Source organism: Mus pahari, chromosome 10 (genome assembly GCF_900095145.1).
Source record: "Mus pahari chromosome 10, PAHARI_EIJ_v1.1, whole genome shotgun sequence".
Classification (NCBI taxonomy): Eukaryota; Metazoa; Chordata; class Mammalia; order Rodentia; family Muridae; genus Mus; species Mus pahari.
The window spans coordinates 57,599,744-57,611,325 of NC_034599.1; the positions used below are offsets into that span (position 1 = coordinate 57,599,744).

Below are 11,582 nucleotides of genomic sequence, written 5' to 3' on the forward strand. Positions count from 1 at the left end.
GGGTGTTGCACACAGAGGCCAGGGGACAGCCTCGGGTGTTGCACACAGAGGCCAGGGGACAGCCTCGGGTGTTACCCTCAGTCTTTCCCTGGTGTCTATAGAGCTTGCTGGTAGCTTAGGCTGCTCGGCTATCAAGCCCTGCTTCCACCCAGCTCCACACGCCTAGCACCAGGACTGCAAGTGCACATTGCCATAGCCAGATTTTTTTTCCAACGTGTGTTCTCAGGGATCAAACTCAGTTCTTCATGCTTGTGCAGCAGACACTTTACTGGCTGAGCTACCACCCAGCCCTAGGAACTCTATTTCAAGATAGTTTCTTCTAGCACCAGGAAACAGGCTAGACCTTGATCTTCCTCACATTCATGAGGAATCCTGGGTCCCAAGACCTTCCCTTGCCCCCTTGATGCTCAACAACAAGACTTTGACAGAGTCTGAGCATCCCACACAGGTGGCCCACCCTTGGTGTGCATCGCTCCGGAGTCAAGATGCTCACTACCCACCAGCAGTTCTCTGTTTCCATGACAACGGATGGTTCATGTGAAAGTACAGTGGAAAATAGAGATGGTTTTGCAACCACAAAACTCACCTATTTCCAGTACTCAAGAACCAGAGGCAGGTGGATATCTTTGAGTTTAAGGCCAGACTGGTCTACAAACCAAGTTTCAGGACAGCCAATGCTGCTATACAGAGAAACCCTGCCTCAAAACAAACAGACAGACAGACAGACAGACAGACAAAAACCCTGACCTATATCCAAACCCAGAAGGACTTCCACATGAGCCTCAAGCAGCCAAGGCTTCTCTCCTCAAAGTCTCCCATCCCCAACAAGCAAGCCAGTGGCATCCAGTGGGTCTGTGTTGAGCCCTATGCAGCTAAAGAACTTTCTAAATGGGTGTGGGCATCCACTGCAGGGTGAGCCTGCTAGCTTGGAAGGGAAGGGCCCCCCACAACTCCTTTTTTTAGTTGACATTCAAAGAACCAGATCAGGGTGGCCGGCAGCTCTCTGGGCCCTCATTACCCTCCTTCCTCTTGTCCAAGGGAAAGCCCTGCCACAAATTGCACATCTCTAGCTTTGCCCTGCTGTTTGCCCGGCTTTGCCCACTTCCCTGGCTGAGGCTAATCTTGGATGCACAGATCTCTTTATTTACACACCCAAGGCAGATGAGACCCAAGCCCAGGAACTGGAAACCAAACCAAGCTCTGAGAGCTGGTTAGCATGTCAGGGAAAGGGGGTCACAGGGCAGCTGTTGAGCTGGAAACTGTACCACTGACATCTGTGCGAACAGCACCCGGGCAGCTGTGCTGTACGGTGACCTCAAGAACTGAGACACAGAGTGAGCGTGCATGGATGTCTTTAAACCCCATGCTAGGACTTAGAGACCAGGCACGTAGTCCAGCAGGTACCTTTTCAGGAAAGGAAATTGAGGGCCAGGAAAAAGAACCACACTAGGGATGGAGCTAAGACTTCTGGAGCCAAATTCACCACTCTAAGCTTCTCCCTTCCCTGGGGCTGTAGCTATTATAGTCCAGTAACTTCTATGGCAGGTTAGTGTCTCACAAGTGTATCCTTGCTTTCATCTTTCACAAATGATCACCTGCTGTGTGCTAAGCATTGTCCTAGGTGCTCAAGATAAAGAAAAAAGAACAAATTCCCTTCCAGTGCTGTGCTGTGAAATGTTTATCAGTTGATGTTGCTTCTTGGAATGAAGTGGAAGGAGAGTGTGTGTGTGTGTGTGTGTGTGTGTGTGTGTGTGTGTGTACAGCTGAGGGTGTCAGTGGGGTGCATGCATGCATGGCACATGTGTGGGGTCATGTGGGGGACAACCGTGGATGTCAGTCCTCAGACACCTTCTGCCATGTCTGAGACAGGGTCTCTCCCTGGCCTGAAACTTGGCTAGCTGGCCTACAGGTTTGCAGCTCTCAGCATCCCAAAGCAGGTGAGCACCAGAGCGCCTGGCTTTTTAATGAGTTTTGTGGACCTGACCTAAGATGCTCAGGCTTATGATGCAAATGCTTTACTGAGTGAGCCACCTCCCCGGCCCTGGAGTAGAGAGAATCTTAATTTGAAGCAGAGGCCAATTACCCTGGTATAAACCTTCCGACTAACACATCATGGCTAAATATGAGCTTGAATCCGATCAGCTCTCGGAAGAAGGCTCCAGCACATGCTGGTCCCTTCCCTTGTATGACTTAAAGACCCTGCAATCATTTTTGACTGTGAAAGAAGTAAAGAAGATGCTATGGGAGAGAAAAATGGGTTCTTCATAAGATGGTCAAACATCTCAGAGGTCTGACCTTGGAACTTGGTGTTGAGAAGGAGCCACCAGCAGAGAAAGTATGTTATGGATAGGGGCCAGCAGATGACTCAGTTAGAGAAGTGCTTACTCGGAGCGTGGCTCAGTACATGCTTGCTTACGGTGTGAGCGTGGCTCAGTTGGTGAAATGTTACCTTATATCTACGAGGGCTTCAATTTCATTTCTACAACCCATTTGTAAAAGCCGGTGGGTGGGGCAAACATACTTTATGGAATCCCAGTTCTGGGGGTGATAAATGGATCCCAGGACTTGCCTGCCAGCAGCCTAGCCTAAAGCTAGGAGAACTCTAAGTCAGTGAGAGACTCTTGTCAAACGGCAAGGTGGACAGCGCTCTGAGGAAGGACACTTAAGGCTGACCTCTAGCCTCCACATTCACTCAGGCATACACACCTATATGACACACACACACATATATATACATAAGACAGACAGACAGACAGACAGACAGACAGACAGACAGACAGACAGACAGACAGACAGAGAAAGACAGAGAGACAGAGATGCTTTGGAGAAGATTGTCCCAGGCAAAGAGAGCAGCTTCCAGGTGGAAGGAGTTGGGTGTGTGGGGCACTAAGGAAGGACTGTGTGTGGCTGGAGCACAGAACCTGATAAACACTAGGATTGAGAAAAGCAGATCTTGCAGTATCCAAGGACCCTGGAGAATGGATGGTCTCCATGTGCAGCATGTCTGTGTATGTCTCTGTGTCTCTGTGTGTCTGTGTGTCTGGGGGGGGGGATGTCTGTGTGTCTCTGTGTCTGTGTCTGTCTCTGTGTCTGTATGTATTATGTATGTCTGTGTGTGGTACGCGTGTGTGTATGTGTCTTTGTGTATTGTGTGGGGTATGTGTCTGTGTGTCTGTGAAGAGTACAAGTTGGGGTGCCAGAAGGTTTTAAGCAAGAAAGTTACAGATCAATCCGGGTTTTGTTTGTTTTTCTTTTGTGTCACTCACTGTGTGAAGAGCATAGCATGGAACTACCAATATTCCTCATGGTGCTCTGAAGGCGATAGAGAGACGGGGGAGGGGAAGGGAAGGGGAGGGGAGGGGAAGGGGGAAGGAAGGAAGGAAGGAAGGAAGGAAGGAAGGAAGGAAGGAAGGAAGGAAGGAAGAGAAGGATGCACTGGCCTTCATCCATCTGTGGCCCTTACTCTTAAAGGGGTCATGCATGTGTCCTCCACAGGCACTGACAGTTCTGGGGTGGAGAGGGAAAACCATGCTAATTCCAGCCAACTACAGCATACTTTCAATTTCCTGGCCTGTTTGCTGTTTGACATCTGCTTAACTAGCACATTGGCAGACTCCTGACTTAGCCCAAATGGATGGGGTCACTATGGCTCTTCCGGATGCTCTCTCTCATCTCTCTCCCGCCCTCCCCCACTTCTCCTGCCCTGCCCCAGTCCAGGCCTCTACTTCAGTGGGGTGCCATCTGGCCTGAAAACGCCTGCTCTCCATAGCCCGGGTAAAGGTTCCACACAACTCAATTCCACACAGGCTGCCCAAACCCCGGCTGGCTGTTTCCATCCAGAAAAGTCTTCCTCATGTAGATCTGTAAGAGCTTTGGAGAGCTGAGGCAGATCATATTAGCTATATCAAGTAGTCACTAGCACAGACTGTGGCCCTCAGAGAATGGGCAGACTGAAGTTAAGTATTTGCTAGGATAGAAAACTGAGGAAGAGCAGAGGCCTGGCTCAGGATGAGAGGCCTCTTTGGTAAAGGACTCAAGAGGCGGGACAGGGAAAGGAAACTTCCTAAAGGAGCACGAGGTGAATGGGTCATGTGAAGCCCCCAGCATGCTCACCAGTCAGCCCCTCTGAGTCTTCCAGACTCTCAAAGCAGGCCCTATCCATGCTGGAGTGAGGATGTCCAGCCCTCTCCTTATTTGTGAGAGGGAGTGTTCAGACACCTGCTGTGTCTTTTTCCACATGTGGAGAACTCATATAGAGACGGGACCATATAGAGCCAGGGGACGTGCCACTGTGACCTCAGCTTTCCAGAGACCAGGCTTTACTTCTTCCTACTGGCCTGCTCGGGGTCAGAAGCGTGCTGACTGCCAGAGCAGCAAGGGTGTGGCCTGGGGACCTGCTGCTTCCCAAATGAGATAATGTCCCTATGGATTCCTTTAGAGCCAGGGGTGTTGCTCATGCAAGGTGCAAGAGGCAACGCCTTTCCACGGAAGTCTCCCCCTTGGCTTACGTCCCCTTCCTCCCTTCTCTGGTCACCCCCAACACCCACCCAGACAGCCTTCTCCCTTAAGCCTCACCCCTTTCCCCGAAATTAATTGGAAGAAGTCATTTTTTCCCTCTGTGTAGCATGCCCTCATCTTCTTCCAATTCCTCGATTATGTTCACACACACACACACACACACACACACACAGAGCCCATTTTCTATTAAAGTATGAAATTCTGCACCTGCCTGAGGGAAGGAAATCTATGCAAGTCCTAACCAAAGAAACAGTTCTGTCCTGCTTCTCAGCAGGAGAATAAGGAGGAAGAGGAGGGAGAAGAGAAATAGGAGAAGGAGGAAGAGGAAGAGGAGGGTGGGGTGGGTGAACAGAAGAAAGGAGGAGACACAAAGGGAAAAAGAAAGGGTGCAGGGGCTGGCCACTGATACCAATGGCTGGAGGAATATAAAGTTAGACGAACCCCATGCTGTTGCCTTCAAAGGAGAAGGCACAGTTAGCCAGAGGCGGGATGTCCCTAAGGGCACTGTTGGCTAAAGAAGTGTGACACTGTTGCGTTGATTGAAGTAGAGTGTGAGGTGGGCTTTGCAAGAATAATCAGGAGCTCCAGTCTCCCCTGGGAAGACCCTCGTGCAGGCAAGTTTACTCTATAGAACAGAAGGCCTGTGGTAAGAAGGGACCTGCTGTCACAAAGCCAACACCCTCCCTACCTGTCTCCACTGTAGCCCTGACTCTAACAGCAAGAAGGCCAGGCTAGGTGCTGAATCACTCAGAGAGGTGGAGGTACAGTTGGCCTTCGCAGGAGCCCTAAAGCTCAGGGACACTTGTATCAGACTAAAGTGCTAGCAAAGAAGGAAGTAACACCCCTGGAGACTCCTGAAGAAAGCCACCCATCTGCCCATGGAGTGCTTCCCCACAGAGATGCTCCCCCACAGGGATGCTCCCCCACAGGGTGCTCCCCCACAGGTGTGTTCCCCCACGGGGTGCTCCCTCACAGGGGTGCTCCCTCACAGAGGTGCTCTCCCACAGGGGTGCTCCCTCACAGAGGTGCTCTCCCACAGGGGTGCTCCCTCACAGAGGTGCTCTCCCACAGGAGTGCTCCCTCACAGGGGTGCTCCCTCACAGGAGTGCTCCCCCACGGGTGTGTTCCCCCACGGGGTGCTCCCTCACAGGGATGCTACCCCACAGGATGCTCCCCCACAGGTGTGTTCCCCCACGGGGTGCTCCCTCACAGGGGTGCTCTCCCACAGGGGTGCTCCCAGGGCTGCTCTGCAAGCTCCTCGTCTTTAATGAGATGGTATGGAAATGAGGACAGATAAGCACACAGACTCCTTACACCCAGCCTCACTCTTCCCACAGCAGTCTTAGCTCCTAAGAGCTGACCTTTCCGTACCTATGCACCCTTCTCTCAGTCTGTAAGGTGCTGTTTCTGTCAGTAGTCCCCTCCTGGGCCTGTGACCTTGGCACTTGCTCTCCAGTCAGCACGACTTCCCACCCTCTCTAGGTGCTCACACCCCTAAAGATGGAAGGGGAGGGACTCCTTAGACTCCAGCACTACATGGTCCTGAGAGGTCATAGCGGGCAGCTGTGGGACATTGAGAGTCCTGATGGGGACTGTGTAATGGTGACTTGTTACTTTGACAAAATACTCGAGAAGAGCAACTTCCTCGGGACTGGAATGGTTAAGCCTAATGGGTGACTGGTGCCAGAGCTAGTTTATTCTCACTCACATTGTGAGGGTATGGTGCATCATGGCAGCAGGAGAAGCTGGTCACACTGTGCCCACTCACGGTCAGGAGGCAGAGTGCAATGAATCCTGGTACTCATCTCCCTCTCTCCTTTTCACGTGGTTCAGAATGCCAACCAGGGAACGGTGCCACCCACATTTAGAGTGCACCTTCCTACCTCAATTATGGTAACCTAGATAATCCCTTACATCCAGAGATCTGTCTCCTAGGTGATTCTAGATCCTATCGGGCTGGTGACTAGTGTGAACCATCGCAGAGATGCCCTGCTCTCTTGCTCTGGAGCTCACTGAGGGTTGAGTCGCACCATCCAGCTCTGGGGATGAGGCTAGGGTTTCTATGGAAAGATGACGGCCCTCCCTGGTCACCCACCAAGGCTCCATCTTTCTGATGTCTTCCGTATCCAGAAGCTCCAGCCTGTGACCAAGTCTCCATGGTGCAAACACGTGGAGGAGAGCCAAGCCTGGATAGTGCAGAGTATGAGCTGATGGTTTTCCTTAATTCTTCCCCTTGGCTTAGGAATGCAAAATATTATCATTTTTTGCCTGGAGACTTCCCTTCCCAGATGTGTTTAGCCAATACTCAGATGAGCTCGCATTCTTCCCGGCTGCCCGGTCTCCAATTCTCAATTGTTTGCAGAGATTCAAGGCAGATGCTCATGTGCTGACAACTGGAAGTCAGCTATGTGTCTGCCCTGAGAGAACCACTGATATATGTGGAGGTATACTTACGATGTGGGGCTGAACCCTCTTATGTGACAGTACCGGATGCACAGAGAAGCAGAAATATTCTCACTGGACAGACCCACGGACAAATGATAACAAAGCTAAGATTAGAACTCAAACCGCCCCACCTTATCCACACTTCTCTTGGCATCTCTTCAGACTCCACTGACTTACAAACAAGCCCGTTGGCCAACTCGGCATGGCTGAGGACTCCGGCAAGCCTGTATCTCAGCCAGCCAAGCATTCCTACTCCCCAGAATAGATCCCAAACAGACATTTTTCAGAAGTGAAGATTTGTAGAAAAAGTCACGCCAAAGAAGAGGTAGAGAATAAGCAGGTGAATTGGCTCCGTGGGTAAAGCATTCGCCTCACAAGCATGAGGACCTGGGTTTGAATCCCCAGACGCTGTGGTAAAAGCTAGGTGTGGCAAGTGATGTGTGTTTGTAATCCTAATGACAGCAAGATGGGCGAGATGGGCAGATGCATACAAATCACTGGCCAGCTACCGCAGCTACCTGGTAACATTTCAGGTCAATGAGAGACTCTGTCTCAAACCAAAGGTATAAGTTAACTGTGAAGCAACATATGGCCTCTACATGCACTCGCGCATATGTACATTATGCACTGACACATATATGTACATTCATACATGCATACATACATACATACACACACATACATACATATATACATACAAAGAATAAAGAGGGGCCGGAAGAAAGGCTGGCAACTTTGGGGAAACCCCATTCTCTGTCCTTTGCTCACTTACAAGGGTCTTGAACCCAGTAAGAAGAGCTCACTAAGAGCTTTCCAAGAATCCTCACGCTCTACAAGTGACTTGGATCTGACAGGAGGAGCAGCAACTGCTCCTTGTCCTCACTGTCAATGTCAGCCTCTGCTGCTGAACCTTGTGCAGTAAGCACTTCTAAGCCAATCCCTCGGCTCTCACTGGAGATTGTGGCACCCTCGCCTGAGAGCCCTGGGAAGCTATTTGGGAGAGCGAGGTGAGATGGTAAGAATGTCCAGCCGAGTACAGACACTCAGCACACATTCCTTAAACTATCACGGAGCACTGGATTGACCGTAGACGGGGTCACACTGGGCCATGTCCCTCAGCCCTGGAGACCTGGTGGGAGGCAGTGGCTCCGCCCTTGTCTCCACCAAGTGGATTGGAGACCTGGTCTCCCCGTGACACTCAAGCTTGAGTCTGCTACGGCTCTGATCCCTTGGGACCAACGGGTCATTTTCTAAAGCCAAGTTAAGAATCCGGAAAAGAGAACAGGACTGCCATCAGCCACAGACTGAGGGCCATCAGGGAGCTGTGGATTCTCCTTCTGTCACCAGACTTGGGGCAGAAGAGTGACACACTGCCCTGCCAGCCTTCCCGGCATCTCAGCAGCCAGCCTACTGAGTCCCATCAAAAACAATTTGTTTTGTTTTGTTTTGTTTGAATCTGAGGTCAGTAATCTGTGAGAGGGGTTATACCCGCCACCCCCCCCACACACACACACACATCACCACCAGGGAACGAAAGCCACGGATTTCAGAACAATCAGAGGTTGATGAGAGCCAAGGTCAGAAGGCTCAACATCTTTTTTTTTTTTTTTTTTTTTTTTAGGAAATCCACCCTCTGGTTAGTTTGGTTTGGGCAGACATATGCAGTTACTGGATTCTGGAACTTAAATGTCTCTTTCCTGTGGTCAAGCCTCACTCCTCTCCCCCCCAAGGAGACTGGGTGAGGGCGGTGGGGGCAGGGGGCTGACCGGTCTAGACGGAGCCCCATGAAGGACACTGTGCTCTGATCCTAGGGTGAGACTTGAGGTGGAGAGGGAGACCCTCTCTGTGGGCGGAGCCTTCTTGCTCTTCAGTCCTCCAAGTCTGGCCCTTAAAGAGGGTGACCCTGCCTCAGCTCCCCAGGCTCTTTGGTCCTGTCCCCAGATTGCCTGCAGAGCAAGTTCCCACAGATTAGGCTCACAGAGGTGCTGATGTCCACCGCATAGGGCTGGTGTGAAATCTAGGGCTCATCGTAAAAGTAGTGGGCATTGCCAGCATCCTGGTCTCTAGCTATTCAGTCGGCCACTATGTGTAAGCAGGACCTTGGCTCGGGCGCTGAGGCACCAGCCATGTGAGAAATGGTCCGCCGTTCAAACTGTATCTTCTCAAGGTAGGGTCTTCATCTCATACCTCTCCCATCAGACTGTGGAGTCTCCCAGAGACCTGTCAATCACCTCACACGAGGGCTCTTCAAAGACTAAGGCACCCACCTGTTTCACAGCCAGGCCTCTCTGAGGCAGATGAGCAGCCAGCAGGCCCAGACACACCCTTAGGCAGTGCCTGCACCCTGCAGACTCACCCATTTCTCTTTTCTGTGCCCATGCAGGATTCACGGACACCTTCAATATGGATACCAGGAATCCCCGGGTCATTGCTGGTCCCAGTGCTGCCTTCTTTGGCTACACAGTACAGCAGCATGATATCAGTGGCAAGAAGTGGTGAGTAGCAGATCTTGGGTCCACCTAGCCCAGGGCTGTGCCATACCAGTGCCCTTTCCTACTCCTGTCCAGCCAGCTGTTCAGACTGGTTCTCCCAGGCCTCCTGATTCCTATGAATCAGCTCTCCATCGACAAGGTCAAAATCCCATAGGCACTATACATGAGATCTGTTGCAGAAAATATTTATAAAATTGCACCATTCTGCACTATTGCCAGCTATTCTGGGACCCTGGTGACACCACTACCTCCATAGCTAGCCCCAGGCAGTGACCGCCCATCTCTGGCTCTCTTGCTGTGGATTGTGCTCACATTCCTAGCCATCCATCCACTGTGGTCAGTGGTCTCAAATCCCAGCCACCTGATAAAATCAAAACTCTAGAGGCTTGTAATTTATATGTCAGGTTTATATCAGTAAATTCTCACCCCACAAAATGTCCACACAGTTTACTCAGAGCCAATTGATATTGATGTAAACTGCCCACATATGATATTCATAACTACCTGTGGCTATTTAAAGCCAGGGGGAATCTGGATCATCTTTCTCTTCCTTCATCTTCCTTCCTTCTCTCTCTCCTGTCTCCAAAAATCTCCGCCCACCTACCTTTTCCACTGCTCGATCCCAGGCTCTCACCTTACCTTGTGCCTGCCCTCACCTGCATATAGACATCAATCCACAGAGACCTGAACATCCGTTGTCCCATCTGTGAAATGGGTGTGTGGTGCAAAGCCCCTTTTCCAGGTTATATGACAGAGGAAGCAGGCACTGGGAGCCACTGATGAGCCACCTCAAAACCTGGGTGTCTAAACTGTGAGACGGTACCTCTGCCTTCGTCCTCGGAGGGCGGCGGGGTATCTGCAGGCGGGTGTGAGGTTGCTCACAAGGTACAGAGTCAGCAGAGTGAGGACTGAGAAGGGAAGGGAAGCTTTACCCTCTGAGTTTTAATAACTTTGCTATAAAACAGCCACCCGACCGTGTAATCTAATCGTGAGAAGTGTGCAAGTCAGTGGTGATTTTAGTAAGTTTACTAGGTTGCCCGGCCATCCCCAGCAGGCAGCATTAGGACATTTCCATCGCCCCCGGGCATGTTCCTCACACATGGGCTCAGTTCATCCAATTATTCTCACTGCAGGTTCGGCTGACAGGAGAGTGAGCGCTTAGCACTTTTAGATGCTCTCAGAGCCTTGGCAGTGGATGCAGGCCACAGATGCCCCTCACCTGCTTTTCCCAAGCTGAATCCTCTTGCCCTCTGACCTTTCTACTCCCCTCCCTTTCTTCTGCTCAGCACTCTCTCCAAATGACACCATTCACTGCTCGGTTCTCTAGACCTTCCTGTGGACCCTCCATCCTCCTGTGACCCCCTCTCCTGCACCTCTGCTGTGTCTGTCTCCCAATCCAGACAACCCTCCTCCTCCCCTCTCCCTCCTTTTATCCTTCCTCCCCATCCACTGCTACCTCTTGCTTCCTCTTCATGTCCCTCCTTTTCTTCCCACCCTCTTCCTCCTCCTCTCCATTTTCTTCCATCTCTTCCTTCGCCTTCCTCTTCCTCATCCTATTTTTCCTCCTCCATATCCTTCTCCTCCCCCTCCTCCTCTTCTCCCTCCCCCTCTTCCCACTCCCTACACCATCACTCTTTTCCTTCTTTGTCTTATTTATCTTTCTGTTTAGGTCTAGCTTACATAATGCTGTGATTAACTTGGGTTTACAGTGAAGTTGTTATCCATCTGCATGCAATCAGCTCCCATACCACACAAGCACCCAAAAGGATTTTTTGTGCCCCTACCTAATCAGTGTCCCTCCAGACAGCCATGATTCTGACTCTTGTCACCATAGATTCATTAAGCCAGGTTTCATGCATGTGTGTGCATGTGCATATGTTTATGTATGTGTGTGTATGTATGTGTGTGTCTGTGTGCATGCATGTACATGCATTCATATATGTGTGTGTGCATGTGTGTGTGTCTGTGTGTGTGCACATGTGTTTTCATACATGTGTGTGCCTGTGTGTGTGGTGATGATTTCATTTTGCAGGTACTCACTCCTACCTGGCTTTTTTTTTTTTTTTTTTTTTTTTTTTTTTTTTTTTTTTTTTTTTTTCACTAAATGATTCGCTATAAAGATCCCAT

At 50.6% G+C, this 11,582-nt stretch overlaps 1 protein-coding gene across 1 annotated transcript in view; it reads left to right on the top strand.

Moving 5' to 3' along the window:
- Positions 1-11,582, top strand: part of Itga11 (integrin subunit alpha 11) — a 107,300-nt gene that overhangs the window by 10,427 nt on the left and 85,291 nt on the right. Inside the window, exon 2 of the mRNA XM_021206181.2 lies at positions 9,347-9,458. Coding sequence (XP_021061840.1) covers positions 9,347-9,458 — 112 coding nt within the window. The remainder of the gene's footprint in view (positions 1-9,346; positions 9,459-11,582) is intronic.